At 55.2% G+C, this 26,370-nt stretch overlaps 1 protein-coding gene across 2 annotated transcripts; it reads left to right on the plus strand.

Annotated features, from left to right (window-relative positions):
- The first annotated feature begins 93 nt into the window (after positions 1 to 93).
- Positions 94 to 25,913, plus strand: LOC100358417 (organic cation/carnitine transporter 2). Of its 2 annotated transcripts, none has more exons than XM_051843393.2 (10): positions 94 to 643; positions 6,246 to 6,349; positions 15,628 to 15,782; positions 16,684 to 16,855; positions 17,976 to 18,102; positions 19,652 to 19,752; positions 21,227 to 21,441; positions 22,855 to 23,037; positions 24,149 to 24,284; positions 24,618 to 25,913. In XM_051843393.2, exons 1-10 carry the CDS (start codon positions 251 to 253, stop codon positions 24,703 to 24,705), a joined length of 1,674 nt encoding a protein of 557 aa, XP_051699353.1. In that variant the 5' UTR covers positions 94 to 250; the 3' UTR covers positions 24,706 to 25,913. The 2 variants fall into 2 exon arrangements, with proteins under 2 accessions (XP_051699353.1, XP_051699354.1); XM_051843394.2 differs by having other exon boundaries at positions 122 to 643; positions 25,127 to 25,913.
- The last annotated feature ends 457 nt before the right edge of the window (positions 25,914 to 26,370 follow it).

The following is a 26,370-nucleotide window of genomic DNA, read 5'->3' on the forward strand; positions in this document are numbered from 1 at the left end:
GGGCGGGCCTTGCAGCCCAGGCCCAGGGCCCGCCCCAGCCTGGCGCCCTATGTAAGGCCGGTGGCGGCGCCCGAGCGCCAGGAGCTCGCGAGCCTGCTCGGCCGAAGGACGGTCTCGGTGTCGGGTCCCTGCTCCGCCGGACGCCCGGGAGCACACGCGCACGCGCACGCGCTCGCCGCGCCCCGCCCCGCCCCCGCGCGCCGCAGTGTCCGCGACCCCGGGCGGCGCGCCGCGGGCGGCTGAGGGCGGCATGCGGGACTACGAGGAGGTGACCGCGTTCCTGGGCGAGTGGGGACCCTTCCAGCGCCTCATCTTCTTCCTGCTCAGCGCCAGCATCATCCCAAACGGCTTCAATGGCCTCTCGTCCGTGTTCCTCATGGCGACCCCGGAGCACCGCTGCCGGGTGCCGGAGTCGGCGAACCTGAGCAGCGCGTGGCGCAACCACAGTGTCCCGCTGCGGCTTCAGGACGGCCGCGAGGTGCCCCACAGCTGCCGGCGCTACCGGCTCGCCGCCATCGCCAACTTCTCGGCGCTGGGGCTGGAGCCCGGGCGCGACGTGGACCTGGAGCAGCTGGAGCAGGAGAGCTGCTTGGATGGCTGGGAGTACAGCCAGGACGTGTACCTGTCCACCATCGTGACCGAGGTGGGTGCCGCGCCGGCCGCCGGGCCAGGGGCGCAAAGGCAGCTACCTCTTCGGTCCTCAAATCCACCGCCACCAGCCCAGGTGCAATGTTAACTCTCATCTTAGAATACCCTGGTGGCTCCGGAACGTGTTGCCCGGTGACATCCAGCCAGACCGTGCCCCTGCAATAGCAGGTGTTAGGCTGCCTCTCCCGCGCCTTCCTCACGGCCACCTTGGAGAGGGAGTCCAGAAGGGACGTCCTCTGGCTTGAGGGTGGGAGTGGTGAGTGGCAGAGCCGGAGCTTGGAACGTGGAGCTGGCACCATCTCTCCTCTGGCTTCCTGGCATGCGTTCCCACTAGAGAAATACTCCTGTGCTGAGCTTTGATAGTCAAGGGAAACATGTGTCCAAGACTGCCTGTTCCCTCCCTGGGACAGCCCTGTGAGGAACTGTCCACCTCTTGCCCCGGATCACTTGTCAAACTTTTGACAGCCTTGTGTCTGAAGATACAGGTGCCTTGTGAACGTTTTGTGGGATGCTCCCAGGTGAACTGGGCAGCCACGCTGCGTTCAAGTGCACAAGCTTTGTTTGTGGAGGGTAGTGGAGGTCTTGGTCCCCAGCCCCTCAGATTTTCCTTTCCAGGGGTTGTGTCTGTCCCCTGGTGCACCTGCTGTCCTTGGGGCTCAGTGCCTGACATGACGTTAGTGGTGCAGGTGAGTGTCCTTTGTGTCTTGCTTAGGCATTGCCCGGAGTGTCCACAGAACTGAGGAAGCAGAGCAGTGGACAGAGCACTCCTTTGTAGGTACTGGGTCACCTGTGTGTCATGTTTAGGGATTCCCAGGTTAGGAAAGGTCTCCTACAGGAGATGTTGCCTGCCCAGTGACTCTGGGATGACCCAGATGCAATAGCACGAATTTGTGCACGCAGGGCAGAGTTCACAGGGAGGGGAGGCGGCAGGGACCCAGTGTGGCATCAGACGGTAACGTTCCCTCTTGGAGCCTTACGGGGGCTCTGGGGCTCCAGGTGTGTTCTTTCCAGGGAGTCTGAGCGCTGTCCTGGGAAGCTCAGACATGTGTTTGCGTAGAGAAATTTGATGTCCCCAGCACCTGTGAACTGAGTGTGACCTGAACCCCACAGGGAGTGACATCATTGCAGTATCCTCAGGCGTTCTCAGGGACAAAAGGGCAGAATGGAGGTAGCTGACCATGATCTGGGGACTCAAACCTCCAGAGAATGCATGGAGAACGGGAGCTTTCGGTGGGTACGGGTCTTGGGTCCTAGCCTTCCAAGTGAGTTTGTTCCCTTCCTAGAAGCCAGGGAGAACTGGCTTGTCCACACAGTCACAGGTAGGGGCCACTGAGGGAAAGCCAGACTTCACGACACAGAAGTCCCTATGCATCTGCTAGGGGCTGCCGGAGGAAGGGGGCAGGCGTGAAGCTGGAAGAGGCCCAGGGCTTCCCAGGATTTCCCCGGACCCTTGAGGGTCCCCTAGCCTGACCCCATCATTGGCTGCTGTCCTTCAGTGCCCACACCCTGCCCTCAGCTGAGAGAGGTAGCAGCCCCGAGGCGCTCCCACGGCCCGGCGGATCCGGTGCTGCCCGTGTTAGTCCGCCTTGTATTCTTTTGTTTAGACTATTCATTTCGCTGTCTCAGCAGTTTCGTCAAAGCTCTATGCCCTTTCGCCTACTTCCAGGTTTTCCGTCTCTGTGGAGAGGAAAATTAATACACAGTCCTTTGTTTTGGGATCTGGAATGCGTGAGTTCGGGCTGCTGTTCTCAGGTGAACAGTCGCTGTTGGGAGCTGCTGCAGCAACATTCTGAAAGGTTTCTTTTTTTTTTTTTTTTCCTAAGGTCCACTTTCTTTCAACCAGGCCCATTGACCACTGTAGCTTGTCCTGTGCCTGCCAAATGTCTCTAAGCCTGCCCTGTGTGCCAGATCCCACAGAGAGGCGTTTGCACAATGGGATTAAATTCTTGTTCCTAGGTTTCAACAGAGACTAAAGCCTCAGATCTGCAGTTTGTTTTTTCCCTGGTTCACATCAAGGTGCATCCACTTGCAGTGAACTGGGCAGCTTATGATTGATTGGCTTAATGAATGATTTAAGGAATCTTCTCTAAAGTTGGAGAAAAATGGATAGTTTTTAGGAGGGAAACTTGGGGGGTAGCCAGAAAGGATCGACCGGGGTATTCTCAAGGAACTGAGATTCTCCACCCTGTGTCCCGGGGTGTGGTACTGTGGATCTGGAGCAAGGCACTGGACTTGGCAGGAAGAAGCGGGCAGGTTGTGAAGTGAACGGGCTCAGGAATTGCCTGATGGTGCGCATGCTTCTAGGCCAGCCCCCACCTCGCCTCTTAGTCATCCCTGGGCTGTGGGGACTCACGCAGTCCCCCTGGCGGTGCTTCTGGGCCCGGGACTGCCCCCTCCTCTGCAAACCTGTGTGGTTTCTCAGATTGCCCACGCACCCCGAAGCCCGTTCCAGCGTGCAGGCACAGAGGTTCCTTTGGAACTTTTGCGCCCTTCTGACTCCTGGGAGTTGTTAGGAACCCCCCCCCCCCCAAGCTGAGACCTGACCTGCGCATCGGCCTGTACCCAGTTTGAATCCCTCTCTGGCTATCTGAGGACATCCTTGGCTCAGAGTTCTGACAGTTGCCACGAGGCAGGGGGTCAGGGAGCAAGGAAAATAACTCATCCAGAGACAGAGATTCAGGGTTCCTCTGCACTTTGGGTAGTGAAGCCCAAGGGCCAAGCCTAAAGGATACTGAAGGGTGGTGGTGAAGGTTGACAGCCCTTTCGTTTACCCACTCCCTCTCTCACCGTGTGGCCAAACAGTCCCTGAGCCTCTCCTCTCAATGGGGCACTGCCAGATGTAGAGGATGCATTAGCTGATAACCTCTTGACTTTGCCCTGACAGCCTTGAGGCCAGAATGGCAGCCAGAGGCAGGACGAGATTGTCCGGCACACAGCGTGTTCGGTAACACGTAGTGCTTACCGGGCTGTTTGACCACTGGTGCGGTGAGGTCAGGTACATCTGGGAAGAGCTTCTGCCTCCTGGGCAAAGACCCTGTCTTTTCCCTTCCAGCCAGTTCATAGGTCAGAATGTTCAGTCCCAGGGAGCTCTGTCATCTCGACTTCCCATTACTGAAAAGTAGCACCAGTCATGTGTAAGTAGAAGAGACACGATTCTTTCTCAGAGACACAAGTCTTTTTCAAAAGAGGTAACAGCTTTGTTGCAATGTAGAAGACATTTTTAAAAACTGTACATCCAAGGTGTGCAGTAGGAAAAGCTTGAGCACGTGTGCCTGTAGTCCTGTGAGACCATCACCACCCGAAAGGCACGTTTCTGACCAAGAAGCACAGCCAATCTTGCTGCTTTGCCAGAGTTACTCCCAGCTGTTTTCAGTGGGGCCTGCTTTCCCGGATTATCCAGCCAAGGGGTAACCATGCCAGACTCGTGGTTGAGTCTTAAACCCACACATTCAAGTGGAGGCGTGGATGAGCTGGGAGCTGGGAGTTTAGTACCTTTCAGGGCACCAGTGCCTTCGGAAACACATGAAGCAGGGGTAGGGAGGTGGTACTTGGCTTGGACTCTGGACTGCTCACCCAGTCCCCCAAATGAGGATTCAGGCAAAGTCCTGCAGCCCGCTGCAGCCTGCCCAGTGGTTGTCAGGTGAGTGGATGGATTGGCTGGGTGGGACCCATTCCATGTCAGTTTTGGCAGTCTTTCACCTTTCCTGACCCCTGATCACAGGCCTCTGGCTGGCAGGAAAGAAGTATTAGGACATGTTTGCTTTTGGAGGGCCCAGTGCCAGACTCTGAGCATGGTCCAAGACTGACAGTGGTGGGTGGTGGGCACAGTTACTCTGGAGTTACACAGCTGCCTAGATGAAGGACAGGCCAGACTACCTGGGGAGGGTGGGGCTGAGGGACCCCGAGAGATGCCCTGGGATCACGCCGAGATGCACTCCACAGTCTTCCTGTCCCCTGCAGGGCAGCATCTGACCTGGTTTCAGTTAGCACCCAGCCTGGTCAGCTCAGGAGTCTGTTCCTGGGAGACCTCACCTAGGAGCTGCAACCCTAGCGCTGGCCACGGTGCCTGTGTGTATTTCTGTGTCTCTGAGCCTTGCCGGCCCCTGACTCAAGACAGAGTAGTTGAGAAACAGTGATTGGCCCTTTATTTATTCATTCTTGAGCTCCAGAGTGGCCCCTAAAGGTCAGCCCAGCATCCCCATTGCCGATCGGCTCAGCTCTGCCTCCCCACTGCTCCCAGTCTTGGCTTTTGCAGACACAGTTGCTGTGTCTGGGTGCTGGTACCTCTGAGGCTGTGAGGTGGGAAGGCTGTGGCAGCCTGAGCTGTCAGGTTTTTGCACCAAGAGTCAGTGTCCTCCAGATAGAGGTAGAGGGGGAGATACTTCCAGTCCTGCCCCTGGGTTGGGGATCACCACTGTGAGTGCTTCTAAGTGCATCTGACCCTAAAGCAGGAAGCCAGCAGCACACCCGTGTAAGCCACACTGCCCACTGTGGGCGTTCTCTGTGTCCAACCTGCCGGCTGCCCTCTGGCCCCTCTCAGAGGCACCCAGAGGCTGCGAGCACGCTGCCCAGCAGGGCAGAGAAGCAGGTTCGTTTTTCCCCATCACTGGCCCAGAGGAGGGGCTTCGTTCTGGGCTCTGTTCACGACTCAGGAGCTGGCGGGTTCCGTGCACAGCAAGCAGGGCTCTGCATTCCTGGAGGGCAGCTGTTCATGTGCACAGTCTGCGCAGGTTGCTGGGGAGCTCCCTGTCCTGGGAAACATTTTTCTGGGAACCACTGAGGTTCCTGTTTTGGCTCCTTGTGTTCGAGACTCCAGCTGCTGGGCCCTGGACCCTTCCTCTGCCTGCAGGCTTCTGTTCCCATTTGTGGTGGCTACAGATGGAACCACACACCTGCTCCTTACCCCACAAACCCTGTTTTACAAATGGGAATTAAGGCACTATATGGTAGGGGAGCAGGGACTGGCTTGACTGAGGTTGGACACCCAGTTAGGAGTAGTTGGAAGTTCACACCGAGTTTCCCGCCTGCTTGTGCAGGGCTCCGAGGTGCAGCTGGGCCTGGGATTGGCATGCAGCATCAGGATGCCAACTGTAAATGTCACAAAGAGGGTCCAGGTGTCACTGGCCCAGGGTAGGAACCTGAGCATAGCAGCAGGAACAGGTCCAGAGTGTGCACCCTGGGCCCTCGGGCCTCAGTGACCCTTACAGCCCCAGAGCCCTGCTCCGGAAGCGCACCAGTGCACTCGTGCCAGTGGCCTGCAGCCCCCTGAGCAACGGCCTCAGCCTGTGCCACACCCCTGGGCTCTGCACATCATCTCAGGAGTGAACACGAAGGCCTTACCTTTACCCGGGTGGCCATGTGGGTAGAGTTCTACTCCCTGCCTGCTCAAAATGGAAGCAAGACAGTAGGACCAAGGCTACGATGTAGCATGGTGAGGGAGCCCGCTCCCTGCCCTCCTGCCCAGGTGAGGCATTCTCTGCCCGGTGTAGTTCACATACTCAGGGCATGCTGGGATGCAGGATATGCTGACCTCTTTTTCCAAGAAGCCTTAGACTGCTTTGAAAAGTGTTTGATGCATCCCTTTGCTCCTCTTCCAGTGGGACCTGGTGTGTGACGATGACTGGAAGGCCCCGCTCACCATCTCCTTGTTTTTCGTGGGTGTGCTGGTGGGCTCCTTCATCTCGGGGCAGCTCTCAGACAGGTAAGGTGTCTGTCCCTTGTAGCTTCAGGGGACCCGAGCACCAATCCAGGAGCTCGGGCCTGGCCCTTGACTTGAGCCGCTGGTGTCGTCTCTGCCCAGGACGTTGCCTTTCTAAAGCAGAGGAGGTTGTATCTGCAGTGTATGTTGAGGTGGATTCGTTTCTGAGAGGAAGAGCGTGGTGAGGGCAAGAGGCGCGGAGTCACCACACAGACCCTGGGAGTCGGTGAAAGCAGGCCTGAGGCAAGCAGCCTGCAGACTCCTTTATTTCAATTGCTACAGCTGCTTATATAGCCAAGGCAGCCAATCCGGTCAAGGGGCGGTCTATGCCCTAACCAATCACAGCCTGTTGCCAGGCAGTTTCTGAAGCCATCCAATCACAGCCTGTTGCCAGTCAGGCTCTCTTGCCAGGCAGTTTCTGAAGCCATCCAATCACAGCCTGTTGTCAGTCAGGCTCTGTTGTCATGTGGTTTCCAAAACCATCCAATCACGACCTGTTGCCAGGCAGTTTCTGTTGCCAGCGACCATCTTGGCATGACCTTCTCATTCCACCACAAGCGTAGATCCCTTATCAGTGAAAAGAGCCTGCAGTGCCCTGTGCCCAATTCTTGCTGAGTAAAGAAACCCGAGCTCCCTAAGCCCAGAGTGTCCATGCTCTAGTTTAAAGATATATTTATTTATTTGAAAGGCAGAGTTATAGAGAGAGGAGGAGAGAGAGAGAGAGAGAGAAAGAGATCTCCCATCCACTGGCTCAATCTCCAAATGGCTGCAATGGCCAGGGCTGGGCCAGGCCAGAGCCAGGAGCCAGAAGCTCTATCCGGGTCTCCCATGTGGGTACAGGGTCCCAAGGACTTGGGCCCTCTTCTGCTGTTTTCTAAGGCATGTTAGCAGGGAGCTAGATTGGAAGTGGGGCAGCCAGGACTGGAACTGGCACCCTTATGGGATGCCAACACTGCAGATGGCAGCTTAACCTGCTATGCCACAGTGCCAGACCCTCAAATAAATAAATAAATATTTTTAAAAATAAAAAAATATTTATTTATTTATCTGAGAGACAAGGTTGCATACAGAGAGAAGAAGAGACACAGAGAAAGAGAGAGGTCTTCCATCTGTTGGTTCATTCTACAAATGGCTACAGTGGCCAGAGCTGGGCTGATCCAAAGCCAGGAGTCAGGAGATTCTTCTAGGTCTCCTAGATGGGTACAGGGGCCCAAGCACTTGGGACGTCTTCTGTTGCTTTCCCAGGCCATAGCAGGGAGCTGGATGGAAAGTGGAGCAGCCAGGCTCAAACCAGCACCCATATGGGATGCTGGTGCCACAGGTGGAGGCCTAACCTACTACACCACAGCTCTGGCCCCTAAGTAAATCTTTAAGAAAATATTCTTAAAATCACCAGTGAATACTAAAGAGTTCAGTAGACTGACCACAGGTGGACAACTCTGAGCCTGAAATACTTGCCCTGTGAGGAAAAGTACTCACTTGTCCAGGTCTTTAATCTATTAAGATGCATCAGTTGATCACTTACATTTAATAATCACTGGCAACTAATTTGTACCAGATACTGTTATGGTATTATAAAGTTTAAAAAACAAAACAGGGACAAGTGGTTGGCATAGCAGTTAAGATACCACCTTAATCAATTTCAGTTCACAGTTGATCACACTGATAGGTCTAAGAGTCAAAGGGATCACATAAACAAGACTAGTGTCTGCTAATACTAACTGATAGAATCAAAAAGGGAGAGAACGATCCATCATGGGAAGCAGGATACACAGCAGACTCATAGAATGGCAGATGTCCTAAATAGCACTCTGGCCTCAGAATCAGCCCTTAAGGCATTCGGATATGGCTGAAGAGCCCATGAGAGTATTTTAAGCATGGAAAGCCAAGACACTCTGGAAAAAAAAAAAAAAAAGAAGACCTAAATGAAAGATCTCTGCAAGTGAGATCCCAGTGGAAAGAACGGGGCCATCAAAGAAGGAGGTACCTTTCTCTGAAGGGAGGAGAGAACTTCCACTTTGACTATGACCCTGTCTGAATAAGATTGAAGTCGGCAAACTCAAAAGGCTTCCATAGCCTTGGCAACTCATGACTAGAGCCTAGGGAGATTACTGACGCCATAAACAAGAGTGTCAAATTGTTAAGTCAACAACAGGAGTCACTGTGTACTTACTTCTCATGTGGGATCTGTCCTTAATGTGTTGTCCAATGTGAAGTAATGCTATAACTAGTACTGAAACAGTATTTTACACTTTGTGTTTCTGTGTGGGTGCAAACTGATGAAATCTTTACTTAATATATACTAAATTGATCTTCTGTATATATAGATAATTGAAAATGAATCTTGATGTGAATGGAATGAGAAAGGGAGCGGGAGATGAGAGGGGTGCGAGTGGGAGGGAAATTATGGGGGGGAGCCATTGTAATCCATAAACTGTACTTTGGAAATTTATATTTACTAAATAAAAAAGAAAGAGAGAGAGAGAGAGAGAGAGGAAGGAAGGAAGGAAGGAAGGAAGGAAGGAAGGAAGGAAGGAAACCACTTTAGACACCCCCGCATTTCGTAGCAGAGTGTCTGGGTTCGAGTCCTGACTCCGCTTCTAATCCAGCTTCCTGCTTATGTACACCCTGGCAGCCAGAAAGTGACGGCTCAGATCCCTGTCACCTGTGTGGGAGACCTGGATTGAGTTCCCAGGTCTTGACTTCAGTCTGACCCAGTCCTGCCTATTTGAGTCATTAGGGGAATGAACCAATGGATATTTTTTATTTTTATTTTATCTTTTATTTTTTAAAGATTTTATTTATTTATTTGAAAGTTAGAGTTATAGACAGAAGGAGAGACAGAGAGAAAGATCTTCTGTCCACTGGTTCACTCTCCAGATTGCCACAACGGCTGGAGCTGCACTGATCCAAAGCCAGGAGCCAGGAGCTTCCTCCGGGTCTCCCATACAGGTGCAGGGGCCCAAGGACTTGGGCCATCTTCTACTGCTTTCCCAGACAACAGCAGAGAGCTGGATTGGAAGAGGAGCAGCTGGGACTAGAACTAGCGCCCATATGGAATGCTGGTGCTGCTGGCAGAGGATTAAGCTACTGTGCCATGGCCCCGACCCCGTACCAATGGATAGATCTCTTTCTCTCTCTCTGTGTGTGTGTGTATGTGTGTGTGAAATAATAAAAATAAAAATTTTAGAAGAGTAGAATTTTTCTGGGGAGGACATTTAGCATAGTGATCAAGACCCTGCTTAGAATGCCTGCATCCCCTATTGGGCTGCCTGGTTTGCGTACTGTCTCTACTTCTGATCCAGCTTCCTGCTGATGTACACCCTGGGAGGCAGCAGGTGATGGCTGTAGTAGTTGGGCTCCTACCACATACTTGGAAGATCTGCATTGTGTCCCTACTCTCAGCTCTGTGGATATTTGGAGAGTAAACCAGTAGCTAGCAGATCTCTCAAAGATATCTCTCTCTCCCTTTCTCTCTCCCTGTAAAATAAATAATTTAAAACAAAAATAACTTACCTCTTATAATCCTATGAAGTAGGGGCTGTTGTTATTCCCATTTTACAGATGGGGAGAGTGCAACCCAGAGAGGTTAAATGAGGTGTCCAAGGTTACACACCTGGCACGTGGCGGAGTTAGAATTTGGACCCAGATGGCCTTGCTTTCCTGTTGGATGTGGACCACTGTGCTAGGTCCCTGCTCTCCTAGAATTTTCCCTTCCAGTGAAGGGCAGTGAAGGTTGAGGACTGAGTGTTACCTTTGGCTATGCTAAGTGAGACAGAAGGAAGCTGCTAAGGGAGTGTGTAGCATGGGGTCCGGGTGCTTCCCCACTGGGGGAGCCTGAGCCTGGGATTGAAAGGTGAGTGGCTGTGCCCGGTGAGGGGGTGGAGAGCAGACGCAGCGTCTGGCAGGGAAAGCAGCATGCTCTGAGGCCTGGCCCCAGGGAGTCCCAGTGACAGAAACTGTGCTTTGGGCGGGAGGTAGAGATGAAGGCAGTGAGGCGGGCAGAGGCCCAAGCAGCAGGACAAACAGGGCTCGGCAGATCTGCGTGAGGAGTTTGGGCTTCCACCACAGAGCAGTGGGAAGCTATTGAGGATTTTTTTAAAGCAGGAGTGAGTGTGACAGTCATCAGATTTGCATTTTTTTGAAAGGTCAGACAGCCTGGTGGAGAAGGGATTGTGGAGAGGCTGATGAAGAGGTTATCACAATGGTTCTTGCAAAAGATGGTGCTGGCCTGGCTCAGCATGAGGGTGTGCAGATGGAGAGAAGCAGTGGGAGGCGAAGTCAGCAGGACCTGCTGGTGGGTTGAGTGTGGCAATGAGGGGACAAAGATCTCTGGCCACATCAGCAGGTGAGGGTCGATCCTGTCCTCCGTGCTGGAGCACACTGGGAGAGAACCGTGTCTGCAGATGTTGGGTTTACTTTGAATGCACTGGATTGGGGGTGACCATGAGAACCTTGAGTGTAGAAAGTGAGTAGCTGGCGCCGCGGCCCAATAGGCTAATCCTCCACCTGCGGCGCCAGCACCCCAGGTTCTAATCCCGGTCGGGGCGCCAGATTCGGTCCTGGTTGCCCCTCTTCCAGGCCAGCTCTCTGCTGTGGCCCGGGAGTGCAGTGGAGGATGGCCCAAGTACTTGGGTCCTGTACCCGCATGGGAGACCAGGAGAAGCACCTGGCTCCTGGCTTCGGATCAGCGCAGTGCGCCGGCCACAGCGGCCATTGGAGGGTGAACCAACGGCAAAGGAAGACCTTTCTCTCTGTCTCTCTCTCTCACTGTCCACTCTGCCTGTAAAAAAAAAAAAAGAAAGAAAGAGAAGAAAGAAAGAAAAGAAAAGAAACTGAGTGCACAGTTGGAGGTAGGGATGTGGTGCTCTGTGAGAACTGAGGGTGGGGGATAGTGGCGCATATTTGATGGAAGCCACATCAAAGCCCCCAACATGGATGGGGTGGCCTCTGGGGAGAGGTCAGGAGGTGGTCTTTTCTCACGGGGCAGATCGGCAGCTGGGGCCCCAAGGGATTGCGCTGATGTGAAAAACAAGGCGTTCAGAATGGAAGTCAGTGTGGGCCTGCTTACCCCGCAGCGCCCTGTTTACCCGAGGGAAGGGCTTAAGGTCCACACGGCCTGCTGCCAAGGAAACAGTGGAGCCAGAGTTTATGCATATGTCGAGGCCTACCTAATATGGTGTTTTTCAAACCTTTTTAAAAATTCTGGCAGCAGGGGCAGGCATTGTGGAGCGGCAGGTTGATCCTCAGCTTGGGACGCCGGCTGCCTTGTTGGAGTGCCGGTTGGAGGCCCAGCCTCTCTTCCCCGTCAGCTTCCTGCTAATATGTTCTAGGAAGCAGCAGAATACAGCTCTAGTGCTTTGCCTCTGCCCCCTGCAGGGGAGACACGGATTGAGCTCTCAGCCCCTGCCTCCAGCCTGGCCAACCCCAGCTGCTGCAGGCATTCGGCAAGAGAACCAGCGGACAGAAGCGCTTTCTCTTGCTCGCTCTCTCCCTCTCTCTCTGTCACTCTGCCTTTTAATAGATGAAAATAAACATTTTTTAAAGTGTTGGCAACACAGCTTTGTTTCACAGTAGGATCATTCAAGTCGAGTAAGTGACATAGCTGAGTACAGCCCTGCCTGCAGCTCCGAGTACCACCCTTCAGGCTTGTGTGCCCTCCTGTGGAAGGCCCGGGGCTCTGCAGGGTGGCCAGCTTTTGTCCTCACCATCTCTTAAGCTGTTGGAAAACCTAAGCCCGGTAAATGACCCAGGAGCGGCAGATTCATGCCTTCAGCTTGTCGTGGAGGCTACCAGTAGGAACTTTCCTACACAACACCAAGAACTCACCGTCTTCTGTATTATCCCAGCCTTCTGTCTGGCGCTTCTGATCTGTGTGTGTGCGTCGAGAGAGGCACAGCTCTGGGAAGAAGCAGACTGCTGACACGTCCTCTGTGTGTGTGTGTGTGTGTGTGTGCTGTTTTGTGGACAGATCTTACAAGTGAGTGTTGTTGGCCCCATTCAGGGGCTACCAGACAGTGGTGCTCTCCACATCTTTCTCTCTGTTCCATCCTGGGGAGTGGCGTCCTGGGGGAAGGGAAGGAGGGTAAAGGTTGTATCAGTTGTCCTTGTAGTTGGGACTGCTCCTTGTTTGGCATACAGAGCACTCTTGTCATAGAGCAGTGCAGGGGGAATTGAAGTCTCCTTCCAGGCCGGGAGTTCTCTGCCTTGGCCCTCTTAGCAGCGTAAGCAGAAGTCACGTAGTGCATAGTTGTGGAGATTACCCTGGGCCCACTAGATACATGCCAGTAGCACCCCCTTTCTGACTTGTGACGACCAAAATTAAACAAACTGCCATTGCACTGAGGAGAAACATGAGCTCTCCCAGAGCTGCAAGGCCTGTGTACTTTGCTCCTGCTGCCTTTGCCACCCTCTGCTGCACACCCGCAGCCAGCCACACTGGCCCCCGCTGCAGCCACACTGTTGCACACCTGCAGCCACAGGGCTGCACACCTGCAGCCACACTGGCCCCTGCTGCAGCCACACTGTTACACACCTGCAGCCAGCCACACTGGCCCCCCACTGCAGCCACACTGGCCCCCGCTGCAGCTACACTGGCCCCTGCTGCAGCCACACTGGCCCTCGTGCAGCCACACTGGCCCCCCTGCAGCCACACTGGCCCCTGCTGCAGCCACACTGGCCCCCCTGCAGCCACACTGGCCCCCACTGCAGCCACACTGGCCCCCACTGCAGCCACACTGGCCCCCGCTGCAGCCACACTGGCCCTCCTGCTGCAGCCACACTGGCCCCCGCTGCAGCTACACTGGCCCTCGTGCAGCCACACTGGCCCCCCTGCAGCCACACTGGCCCCCGCTGCAGCCACAGTGCCGTGTGCTCCACTGCAGTGAAAGTGCTCCCCTCCGTGGCTGGTGCTGTGGCATAGCAGGTAAAGCTGCCACCTGCAATGCTGGCATCCCATATGGGTGCTGGTTCAATTCTGGCTGCTCCACTTCCGATCCAACTCTCTACTAATATGCCTGGGAAATCAGTGGAAAGTGGCCCAAGTGCTTAGGGCCCCGTATCCACAGGAGAGACCTGGAAGAAGCTCCAGGCTCCTGGCTTCCATCTATCCCAGCTCTGGCCATTGCAGCCATTTGGGGAGTGAACCAGCAGATGGAAGATCTCTTTGTCTCTCCCTCTGTCTGCACTCTGCCTTCAAATAAATAAATCTTTTTTTAAAAAAAACAAAGGAGGTGTTTCCCCCTCCACCTCCTGTGGCCTGCCTTGGCCGTGGAGGCTACCTCAGGGTGGCTGGTTTACATTATCCTGGCACCCACGGCTTCCCTTCATAGCACCTCTCAGAACTGGGTGAAGCAAAGGTGTTATCCTAGGATTAATGGTGGTCCCCAGCCCGGCCATATGATGACTGCCGTTGAAAGCTTGCCTTACAGCCAGGACCCACACAGCCACCGCCGTTGCCGCAGCTTCTTTGGAGTGGCATCTCAGCGCACCTTCATCAGGGAGACCTCCCCTGGGTGCCCGGTTCTCCTCCCCCATGCTCAGTCCACGTGTCTTAGTTGTGTCTCTTGTGCAGCTGGGTGCCATTCCTTCAGTGCGCTTGTCTCGATGTGCAGTCGTGTATCTGCCGTGTGGCTGTTCACGGGAAATGTGGTTGGTGCCTGCCCCGCCCACTGAACTGCAGGCTGCTTGAGGACAGACAGCGTCCTGTTGGGTTTCGCGGTATCCCTAGTGCATAGTGTAGAAGACGCCCGGTAAACTTTCCTTTTTTGCTTTTTTTAGAAAAATATTTATTTGAAAGAGTTACACAGAGAGAGAAGGAAAGGCAGAGAGAGAGAGGTCTTCCATCTGCTGGTTCACTCCCCAAGTGGCCGCAATGGCCAGAGCTGCGCCAATCCGAAGCCGGGAGCAAGGGGCTTCTTCCAGGTCTTCCACATGGGTGCCATCTTCCACTGCTTTCCCAAGCCATAGCAGAGAGCTGGATCAGAAGTGAAGCAGCTGGGTCTCGAACTGGAGCCCATATGGGATGCTGGCACTGCAGGCTGAGGCTTTATGTGCTACGCCACAGCGCTGGCCCCTGGTAAACTTTCACTGGATGAAGCTGGCTGTCCACAAGCCCTGGCCAGACTCAAGCTCATTCTACTTCCTGCTATTCTGGTTCCTCCCATTTCTCTTAAACAGACATACACACACACACACACACACACAGAGGAAACAAGCTCTCTCCCAAACCCATTTTTTTTTTTATTAAAAATGAGCACAGATATAGACAACCACACAGAACAAATCTCTGGCTTACTGAATTGTTCTGGGAAGATGACCACACCCCCAGCTGAGCCGGAGAACCTTGCTGTCCGAGCAGCCCCATCCAAGTGCCTTTTCCAGCTACCACGCCCCTGCCCCCTGAGGAACCATTGGCCTCCCTCTTCTTTGTTGGTATTTTCTAGTTTTGTCATCCACATGTGCATCTTTAGATGTAAATAATAGTCTTTCACACTTTAAAGTTTGGGTATCTCCTGACTTCCAGTGTCTTCTCCCATCCCTTTCTCTGCCTCACGGATTATCTGTGGACGAGCCGTGCCGTGCCGTCTGCAGAATTTCTGCTTTGTCGCGTTTGCTGACCGTGCCCTCGTGGTGCAGTCCAGTGGATTCCTCAGTCCTCTTGCAGATTGGCAGCTGGATCCAGAGACTCAGATTCCGATTCCGGCTCTTGGGCAAGACTGCACGGGGCGCGCGGCCTGGGATTGTCTTCTTGTGATGTTAGCAGTCGTGGGTACGCAGCGCCTGTACCTGTTAGCGCATCAGGGCTGTAAAATGGAGGCACTCTGGTTTCACCACTGTTTTGTTTGCTAGTGGAAATGCCATCGTAAGTGGCCTCGGCCCTCATCTGTTGTTGGTTACAGTTCGTAGTTGGTAAAACAAAGTCAGGACAAAGGCCTCCTTCCCTCTGTCACCAGTCTTCCTCTGTAATGAAGTGATCATCCCCGAGAGTTGAGCGATCCTCCGGTAAAATGCCATCACGGGTGTTTTGGTTTCAGCATGATTGATGTGCTTTCATCCCCGCCCTGTGGCACTGCCTTTTTGGCCACCCTGGTGCCCAGGCTGCACGTTCATGCTGGGGACTGGGAAGGAGGAGTAACAAGGAGTGACAGTTGGGGACAGGGAGCATCCCTGGGAACCCTGTCCACCACCGCTCCCTGGGTGGATGTGGGGAAAGCCCCTCCCGGCGGGGCTGTCCTGCCGCCTGTGCCCTGCTGGTGCTCTGCCCCTCTCTTTCCTCCCAGGTTTGGTCGGAAGAACGTGCTCTTTGTCACCATGGGCATGCAGACGGGCTTCAGCTTTGTGCAGGTCTTCTCAAAGAACTTCGAGATGTTTGCCGTGCTGTTTGTCCTCGTAGGCATGGGCCAGATCTCCAACTACGTGGCAGCGTTTGTCCTGGGTATGGCATCAAGTCGGACCCGAGTACTAGGCCCTGTGTTCACCCTCATCCCACCCCTGCCCTTTTGGAGACAGCTGTGATACCCCTCAAAGGGATGTAGTTTCTAGCAGTGCTGGCCAGGGCCCCGTGTACCCAGTTCACAGGCCGGCAAACTGAGCCGACAAGCAGCCAGCACCACAAAACCCTGACCTCTCATTTCCAGTTCTCTTTTGGCCTCTGGGATGTGGCACCTTGGTCTTAGTAGTACTTGGTGGACATTTTATAAGGCTCTCCAGAGACTGTCCATCTGAAAGAGCCTGCCCCTGCCCCCACTGAGGTTCCTGGGGAAGAAGGGAGGTGTGGCGTGAGATGGGAAGACTGACCGGCAGGCAGGCCAGTGAGATCCGCCGCCCCCGCAGAGTACGAGGCCAGTGCCATCTGCAGATGAGAGTAAGTGGGTATAGATGGCTTTCATCGCCCTCCAGGTCTGTCACTCAGGTGCGCAGACTCGCCAGCCCGTCCTGTCTGACCGCCTGCCAGGCTCGTTTGCAGGATATCAGCCCCGGCTAATAAGGTCGTTGGGCTCCTTGGGTTGTGTGCAGAAAGGATTATTGTGTCCTTTTGACGTTGTAATAGAAGATGGTTTTCCTTGAAGGATAATGGTCAGCAGGTGTGGCCTGAGGAATGCTCTCACCTTTTGTGTGAGGGTTAAAGGGGCCCTGACGTGGCCTTAGAAGGTGTGTCCCCCGGGAGATGGACAGGCTGGGCTGCGTTCAGAATCCCAACCCCTCCCTCAGCTCAGGAACTCAGCGACAATTCTGGCCGCCTTCTTGTCTGTGTGTTGAAAATAGTACCATAACTGAATCATGAGGAAGTAACCCAAGTCGGAACACTCACCAGATCCCTCCCCTGTGTTGAACAGGAACCGAAATTCTCAGCAAGTCGATCCGGATTGTGTTCTCCACACTGGGCGTGTGCATATTCTACGCCGTGGGCTACATGGTGCTGCCGCTGTTCGCCTACTTCATCAGAGACTGGCGGATGCTGCTGCTGGCGCTGACGGTGCCCGGGGTGTTGTGTGCGGCCCTGTGGTGGTGAGCCTGGCCCGGTGCCCAGCCTGTCCTCTGGCCACACGGCTGCCCTCTGGCCTTCACTAGAGGGCAGCAGCAGCCCACAGATCCCTGCCTGGGCTCCCAGAGACAGGAAGTGCAGATCATCCATGGGTTGTTTCCCCGCGTTTCCTGCACACTCAGGGGAGGCAAAACAGAGCAGCATCCCAGGCCACCGGCAGACTGTGTTCGGCCTGTGCTGTGCTGATGGAAGTGCGGGGAGTGGAGGGAGTCACTGGGAGAAGCTGGGTCCAGCATGGCCGCCAGGAAGTTGTCAGGCCCAGCCCCAGACAGCCCAGGCCCTGGCTCTGGCTGTGGCTGCCGAGGCCTCATGCTGCACACACGGGGAGAAGAGGTAGAGCAACGAAAATGAGGCTCCTCAGGGAGGCTGCACAGAGACCACCCAGCCCCACCTGTGTCCCTGAGCTGGAGGGGTCGGGCAGTGGGAAGAGGCCGTTATGTACGTGGAGGGGGACACAGTAGGGGAACCAAGGGGGAGGCGCCTGTTGCTGGCGGTGGGGCAGAGGATCGGTGGCCCACATGGAGCAGACAGCATTTCAGGGCACCGTGGGGGAGAAAAGAGTACATCGTGCAGCCTGGGCTCGGTGAATAGCAGATACCCACAGAAGCCGCCAGCACAGGGGCACCCTCATAGACACGCTAGTGTCGGTGGAGGCTGTGGCAAGTCTGGCGCGTCAGTCAGGGGTGGGGTAAGGAGAGCGTAGAGGTGAAAAGGTCAATGCAAAAGCTCCTGAGGGTGCCAGGGCTGGTGCAGGGGTTGTAGCAGGGTCTGGGCCCGCTGGGACATCAGCAGTGACCGGCTTCAGGAGCCATCTGGCCTGTCTCCTTAGGCCCCAGCAGGGGGCGCCACCACTCCTCGGAAGCGGGCTGGCCAGCCCCCACAGGGATCTTATCTGGGTGTGCGCCGAAGTGTCCTCAGTAGCTCCCACCTCAGGGGGTCACCGAGCATGGGCCGTCCCTTTGCTCCAGGCCCATGCCCACCATAGCTTCCAGCGAGCTTCTGAAAGCTCACTGCGCACAGGCCTGGCCTGTCGGTCAGCCGTCCACAGGGAGGCCTCCCTGAGGGCGCTCCTTGCACCTGCAGGTTCATCCCAGAGTCGCCCCGATGGCTCATCTCCCAGGGACGCTTTGAAGAGGCGGAGGTCATCATCCGCAAGGCCGCCAAGATCAACGGCATTGCTGCACCTGCCACCATCTTTGACCCAAGCGAGGTGAGCACCACGCGGGAGCCCGTGGGGGGCCACGGTGGGTACCCAGCCCTGAGGGCCCCTGCTCACAGGCGCTCCCCCTCCCTGCCGGGCCCCTGCCTGGCTCTGTCCACCTTCCCCACAGACTGTAGGCTCTCCTGCTTCTGCTTGCTGCTTTCTGGGCAGCTGTGTATCTTAACCATTCGTTTCGATAACAGACGCCCTTTATGAATGACCGGCCTCTCAAAGTCAGCATTTGGGGAAATCACAGTTGCTTGTGCCTCAGGCAGTTTGTTAACCGAAGAAGAAACTCAGTCTGTGGCCTGCAGCCGCACACAGATTCGGAGTTAGAGACACACAGCCTCCTGCTTTCCTCCGACCGTCAGTCGGTGCCCATCCTCTGGGAGCTGGGGCCCAGTCGTCGGCCACCTCTTCCCTCCCCCTCTGCCCCGCACGCCCTGTTCTCACACACCGAGAGAAGGGGCTTGGCTCCACCTGGGTCCTGGCCTGGCTTCCCTGTCCTGTTCCCCTCTGCCTCCCGTCTCTGCAGCAGGCAGCTCTCCTCAGTCTCTCGCTCCAAGCAGAGGCTGCAAGCTGGAAGTGCTGGCCAGCGACAGCAGCCCGGCTGATACGTGTGCAGCAGGCACGCTACTGGCACTCAGGCCTCGAGATGCAAACTGGGCAAGGGGGAGCCATTTCTTGGAGGCAGAGTGGCTGATGGTCTCCTCCCTGCTGGCATCCGGGCTAAGTGGTGGCCCAACAGCAGCTTCCACTTAGCACCTACTGTTAAGGCTCCGGGGCACAAAGGTCAGGGCAGGAGTGTGGCCGAGAGGGCTTCTGAGAGAGGGTCGCTCTGGGTGAACGCATGGCCCCCCGGCATCTTTGAGGAAATGAGGCTATTTCAAGGAATCCTGAAGTCAGAAGCTGACCCTTGGTTGAACTGCTAACTCAGGAAAACAAGCCCTGGAGCCGGGTTTGCTTAAGAAAGCGACATCAGTGTGTGTTTAGACGTGTGCTTTATTAATGGCCGTGGCTGTGCTGAATTTCATAGGAAGTTACTCTGGGTGAAGCTCAGGTCAATTTTCCTGTTTTTCTGTTTGATTTTTTTTCTCCCCCTTGGAAGTAGACCAGTAACTACATGGTCTGAGGACTCAGAACACTAATTCTTTTAAAATGTCAGATCAATAGACTACACAGCCAGTTTCTCTCTCTGACCCAGAGGGCAAGGAGCCAGCCTTGGGGAGGAATGTTTGGAGGCCTTCCTGGAATGCGGCCAGTGAGCTGAGGTCGGGGATGTGCGGCCAGGGAGCTGTAAGCTTGGGCCTCGGCCCTGCCAGTACACGGAGGGAGCGGCCACTCCCTGTCCTCATTCATTCTGATGCTTTATCAGCGAGGCCAGGAGAGCCTTCGGTAGCCCAGTCAGTGCATCCATGGGTCTTTTCCCAGGAGAAAGGTCCAACACTGCCCAGCACTGAGCCCTGGGGAGCCCAGAGCACAGGGTTTCGCGCACATGGCCATGTGCTGTCTCCAGCCTGCCCTTCCTCCCTCACCTTTAATTGTGTCCTTCCTGCAGTTACAAGACCTAAACTCCAAGAAGCAGCAGTCTTACCGCATCCTGGATCTGCTCCGAACCCGGAATATCCGAATAGTCACCATCATGTCCGTGATCCTGTGGTGCGTGAGTGACAGCTGACCGAGGGCCCCCCACCTGGCATAGACTTTCTGGGCGTGGCCGTCACGCCTCTCTTTGCACATGAGCCTCAAAGCAAGTTGAGAGCCTGTGTCATCAGAGAGCCAAAGGGACACGTGAGCCTGCCTCAGGGGTCACCGTGCTGCGAGCTTGGGAAGGCAGAAGGACGATGGCTGTGGAGTCTGGGGACATACGGGACCTTCCGAGGTCTCTCTGGGGCCTCAGCTGGATCCTTGTTCACTGTGGGTCCTGGCTTAATTTTTGCTGCCCCCTGTCTCTCCTACCCACCCACCTGAGAAGACAGGTGAGGCCCTGTCCTGAGGCTGCTGATACCTGGTAGACCTGTACCGTGGAAGCTGCTCCTCGTGGCGTGTTCAGAGACACCCTGGTGAGGGCCCTGGCTGGACGTCCCTGCCAGCCTCTTCCTGATGCGGTGTTGCACAGTGTCAGCAGGGGGTCTGTGAGTCACTCAGGAGAGGGAACACTTCCGAGTGCCTGGTAGCTTTCGCTCGGTGGCCAGACCCCTGGGATTGTCAGTGACAACCTGAGCCCGCCAGCTGTGTGGTGGTAGGATGGGCGAGAAGGGCGGCCTCCATTGCAGAATCCTGGCTAGCAGAATACCAGCTATGGGTCATCTGGCCTTGTTGTTCCCTGGGTGGTGCTCCAAGTCACCCATTCCCAGGAAATGGGGCAGGGAACCTCGGGGCAGGGCACCACTCCCTGAGTCTGCCTGCAGCCTGCCAGCCTGCAGTGAGTCACCCCTCTGGTTCCCCCAGGCTCTCCTCCCTGCTCTGGGTGTCCCGGGGATATGTCCACATCCTCTTGCCCTTCCTTGTACCGGCTGTGCTTTCCACCTGGGGAGGGGTCAGAAGATGTGTGACCCTTCAAGTCACAACAGTTGTGAGTGTCACAACAGAGAGAGATGCCTCCTGGGGACAGGGCCTGCCGCACCATGAGAAGCTCCCACTCTTCTCCGTGAGTGCAGTGGGGTTGGTGGCAGCCACCTCGGACCATCCCTTCCTGGCTGCGGGGTCTGGCTTCAGGTGTTTGGGCTCGTGTCCTGCCTCATTAGCCCCTCAGTCCTGCCCCTGACATCTGCCTCTTGACCCACTCCCTGGCTCCTTCTGCAGCTGCTGGACTTGGGGAGGTGCAGAGAAGAGAGAAGTCAATGCTTCCACTTAGGACTTTGCAAGCGGGCAGGCACGTTGGGGGTTTGTACTTTGCGTGTGATGTGCTTTGACAGCACTGGCATGGAAGCCACGATGCTGGGGCACCTGGGCTGGAGGCAGTTCCTCTCCTATCCGGGGAATAAGATGCAGGATTAAATCTGCCACCTTCCTGTCCTCCACTTAACCAAGACTCGGGGATTTACTGAGATGACTGCGTGTTCACAGTTGTGCTGCTGCTGGGAGAGATGTGCATAGCGCGTCTCCAGCTGCCCTCTGCCCTCCGTTCCAGGATGACCATCTCCGTGGGCTATTTCGGGCTTTCCCTGGATACTCCTAACTTGCATGGGGACATCTACGTGAACTGCTTCCTTTCGGCGGTGGTGGAGGTCCCAGCGTACATGTTGGCCTGGCTGTTGCTGCGGTATCTGCCCCGGCGCTATTCCATGGCCACTGCCCTCTTCCTGGGCGGTGGTGTGCTTCTCTTCGTGCAGCTGGTGCCCCCAGGTAGGGACCACGGGCACCTGCGGGCTCAGATTTGCTTTGAGTTACTCACTCTCTGCCAGGCTGCCTTCCTTACTGAAAGAACCAGACCAAGGCTGTCTCAGCTCCCCTGCATGGATGCATTCTTGACCTGACACTCGAGAAAATGGCTCCTGAGGCCAGAACGCTCTCTCTGGCTTGGGCTCTGGGGGCGTGGGCCAGAGGACATGCTGGGGCTGTTGGTCAGTTCCACTTGAAGCCCACATTATATGTGTTCACATTTGTTTTCCTCTCCAGAATGAGGGTGAAGAAGGAGAGCATCCCCATTGCTTTTTTGCTAGCTCTGTCTTTCTGTATTCAACACGTAGCTGTGGAGTGCCTGCACAGGCCTGGTGCTGACGGTGTAAAGAGGTCAGGCCAGCCCCGGGCTCAGCGGGCTCCCACCCTACCCAAGAAGACGAACCACAAACAGTGGCAGTGCTTGTTGCTCAGATTACGTAGCTTTCCATGGATGGAAATAAGAGGCAGCGGGGAGCTGGCTCACGTGGAGCGGTGATGGGCAGAGCCCTGAGCAGCGGAGGTTGGGCAGAAACACACGTCAGGTGCTGTGGAAGCCAGGCCCGTGTCGGGGAGGACATTTCAAGAAGCAGCAGCAGCAGAGTGAGCATCCTGAGCAGAGAGGACCCAGAGAGGAGAGAGGGAGCTGGGAAGAGAAGGAGCAGGGACCAGGTCACGGGAAGGGTGCCCTAGGCTGTGGGCAGAACTTGATTTCTGAAATTGCCTTCTTGTCTGCAGGTGGGTGGGAGGTAGCCCTTTCCGACAGCTTCTAGGACAGTTGATGGGCCCTCATCTGGCCTCTGTGCATGGAGTCTTCTGCACACCCCTGGGGTTGCCACAGTCACTGGTGGTCACTTTGCTCCCAGAGGCCGGAGCATTCTGCATGGGGACAGCCCCAGTGTGACAAACCTGAAGGAGCTCAGAGTAGGTGTGGACGGTCTCACATGGGCTCATCACCACCCCAGGTCACTCGGCCTCCCCTTGCTGGACTACCCCAGGGTTCCCACGGCCTGTGCACTTTCTGAGGTCTGAGCAAAATGAAAGTGTGTGTGTGAGTTAGACCCGAAGTCCCCGCTCACCTAACAGTCGCTCGGTAATTCTGTAGGAGGTTGTGCGGTGGCAGCCGCTTACGGGTGGGAAAGCAGGTTTGGTGAGGGTGCTGTCCCTGGTGGTCTGTGGGACAAGGAGATGCATGCGCTTGCCCAGCTGCAGGGCCCCAGCTCGGAGGGAAATCTTGACTGTAGCCCCTATTCCATAATAGGAAGTTGGAAGACAAAATCTGAAAGGAAGGTCTGTCTGAGGCAGAAAAGAAACGGGACTCTCACAGCAGCGTCCCTGGGCTCGGTGCCCACTCCTACCTTCTCCCCTTTGCCCCTGCAGACTTGTATTATTTGGCTACCATCCTGGTGATGATGGGCAAGTTTGGAGTCACTGCTGCCTTTGCCATGGTCTACGTGTACACAGCTGAACTGTACCCCACAGTGGTCAGAAACATGGGCGTGGGAGTCAGCTCCATGGCGTCCCGCCTCGGCAGCATCCTGTCGCCCTACTTCGTGTACCTCGGTAAGTCCCAGGGTCCCCGGGCACACTGCGACAATGGCACAGAAGCACCAGCCGGCTCTAGTTGTGGGGAGGAACTCCCATTCAAACTACGGACTGGCTGGAAGTGGCTGACAGGTCGGACGGTTTGGTGTTTTCGCCTCTGCAAGCCTTCTGTCAAAGATGACTACTTCAGGAACCACTGCACTTGCTTGAAGAAGTTACATCTTGGAAGTGGCATTTTTTAAAAAATTAAAAAATATGTTTATTTGAGAGTGCAAAACAGAGAGAGTTCGCAGCTTCTGGTTCACTCCCCACATGCCCACAACCAGGGCTGTGCAGGAGCCAAAGCTGGGAACACAGTCCAGGTCTCCCACATGAGTGGCAGGAACCCAGTCATCTGAGCCGTCACCGCTGCCTGCCAGCGTCCATATTAGCAGGAAGGTGGAGTCAGGAGACAGAGCCAGGTACTAAACCCGGACACCCCAATGTGGAACGCAGGCAACCTAACCAGCATCTTAATCGCCAGGCTAAATGCCCACCTGTTTGGGATTAGCATTTAAAAGGAGCATGAAGAGAAAGACATCCACTCACAAGGCCTGATGAATTCAGAATTGTTGCAACTTGTAGCACTTCACAGAGTGGCTTTATGCTGTGTCCAGATCCCCTGTGCTGTTTCATATAGCAGGGCACCAGTTTTCCCTCCTCGAAATCAAATCCTCATGGCAGCCGCTGTTCCCTGCACATGGCCAGCCAGTGCCTCTCTGGGGAGGGGTGACACCTACCCTGACAGTGCCCAGTAAGCAGACTGCATGGCCTAGCAAGCAGCAGTACCCTCTTGCCTAGCCTGAAGGCCCACCAGTTGGGGCTTGTGACACGCCTGCAGAGCTGGAAGAGTTGGTGTGCCTGTGCCTGGACAAGCACCTCAAGTTCTTTGGAAACCCAATAAATGGGAATAATCGTGCTCAGCTCCTCCCTCCTCCCCCCCCCCCCCCCCCCCGCCCCGGACCAGATTGTAATCCTGCAGCTGACATCGAGGCAGGTGATCCCCTTTAGAGCGTCCTGGGATATAAAGGGACGAGAGGGAGACCAAGCCTCAGTGCAGCCCTGGGCGTGGGCCTCTGCTTTGCCACAGGTGCCTATGACCGCTTCCTGCCCTACATTCTCATGGGAAGTCTGACGATCCTGACTGCCATCCTCACCCTGTTCCTCCCAGAGAGCTTCGGTGCTCCCCTGCCAGACACCATTGACCAGATGCTAAGAGTCAAAGGGTAAGGAAGCTTCCTTCTTCCCAGTGCTGATCCAGGGGGTCCGAGACAGGGCCTGGCCAGGCCTTCGGAGGCCCTCCCACTAGAATCCCTGCCATCTCTGGACTAGCAGAGCCATCAGAGGTTATAAAGGCAGCGTGCATGCAGCCTGTCCTCTCTGGTCTGATCCTGCGTGGACATTGCCATGATATACCCATGGCGACAGTGGCCCTGGGTGGTGCAGCAGCTCGCAGAGCCTTCTGGGATCTGCTCTCTGGTTCCTGGCACGTTTGCTTTGAGACTGGTAGCCATCTGTCCAGGACTTGTTTCTGATGTTTGTTTTGCTTGTCTTTATAGTATAAAATACAGGCAAACCCCAAGCCACACGAGGATATTGAAAGACGGCGAAGAAAGCCCCTCAGTCCTTAAAAGCACAGGTTTTTAGCAGCCTGCTGCGTCCTGTCAGAAGTGGCTGTGCAGATTCTGGGTCCTTCAGGGACACAGGTCTTTGCCATTGATTCTCTTGGCCTATGTCTGACTGGCTCGTGGACAGACACCCAGGCCCAGGGTGCGTACGGGCCTAGATGGCCACCGTGGCCACCTGCAGACGTCCCAGCTATCCACAATGCACTGGGCTCTTCCCCAAGAAGGTCACGATGTACTGGAACCAGTGGAATCTGCAAGAATGTGAACAATTCTCATTTACGCCTGCGTGAAGAGTCCCCCCAAGGGAAGTGGAGATCTGTGGTCTCCCCACTTCCCGCTGATGATGAACTTTAGAGGAAAAGAAAGAATTTCACAGGGAGTTTGATTTCGCACCTTGTCTCAGTTACAAAGGACATTAACGGGGCTTGGTGCTTCCCCAGGGCAGAAGAGCACAGGCCCCAGGAAACACACAGGTAGCGAAGGTGCAAGGCACTGACTGAGCAGAGGCGGGACCCAGCCCGGTGCGAGGATTCAGGAGCTCCTGGACCGCAGTGGTAGGAATGCGACTGCTGGGCAGACTTGTTTACATCCCTTCGAAGCTCTGGGCTTGCCCAGGCCCGTCCGGAACGCATTGTCGGATCTGTGTAAATCAGACCTCTTGCAACAAGCACTGTGAAGGCAGTACGTCAGTGGAAAAGGCAAGCAGCCCCGTCTCCTCCCTCAACAGTCCTGTGGGTTTTGTTGCTTGTTTGTTTGTTTGTTGTGTCTCCTTCTCCTTAAGTTATTTGCCCTTCAGCATAGACTTGGGGAAGGCTGGTTCCTTAGCCTCCTGGTTTGTGCCTCTTTTAACCCAGAATCAGGCTGACACTGGCCTGCCGCTGACACTGTGCAAGGCCTTACCTGCCTGCCTTGGCCACGAGCACTTCTCTGAGTGCCCAACATGATGTCATCTCGTGTGTTCCTTTTGTGACGCCGTAATCATGGGGAAAATACAGAAAAGAAACCAAAATCGTGTTCACAGTCCTGTGGAGTTGCTTGCTTGGTTTTATGCAGCATAATTGGAAGCCACTTTATGCTCAGTGTGATCGTCCACTGATTCTGTCACCACGGTACTTATAAAGCACAGGCGTCGCCTGGTTCAAATAACCTATCTTTGTGAAAGCTACTGAAGTGCCTTGGGAAATGTGGAAGTTTTAATAAATAAATAAAATGATTTTTTAAATAATAGCAGCTGCCTGCCATCTTCATTTCCAGAATTTGGGGAGCCCCGCCACACCATCAGCTGACCTTTCTGTCTGTCAGTTTGGGCTGATCCTAGAAGTAGTTTGGGACTGGTCTCTAGAGTTGAGAGGAATCCCTGTGTGCTAGAAACCTTCAACCCACTGACTATGGACTATGCCAGCCTCCTCCTCCAAGTGTCTTAGCCTGGGCTCCCTGAAAGAGCCTAAGACCATCACTTCTGTTAAGTAGGAGTCAAGGATAGGAGGAGAAGGGCAGGGATGGAGGCAGAGCCAGTACAAGGATGCATGATCAGGGAGGCCAGCACCCAGGGCAGGGGTGTCCAACCAGCCAGTGACCTGTGCATTGCATCTTGGAACCATCTAAACCAAGGATGCAAGGGGGAAGTATTTACTTGTTGACACCCATGTGTCAGAGGCAGTCCCTCAGTTGTCCACTCAACACA

Source organism: Oryctolagus cuniculus, chromosome 6 (assembly GCF_964237555.1).
Source record: "Oryctolagus cuniculus chromosome 6, mOryCun1.1, whole genome shotgun sequence".
Lineage (NCBI taxonomy): Eukaryota > Metazoa > Chordata > Mammalia > Lagomorpha > Leporidae > Oryctolagus > Oryctolagus cuniculus.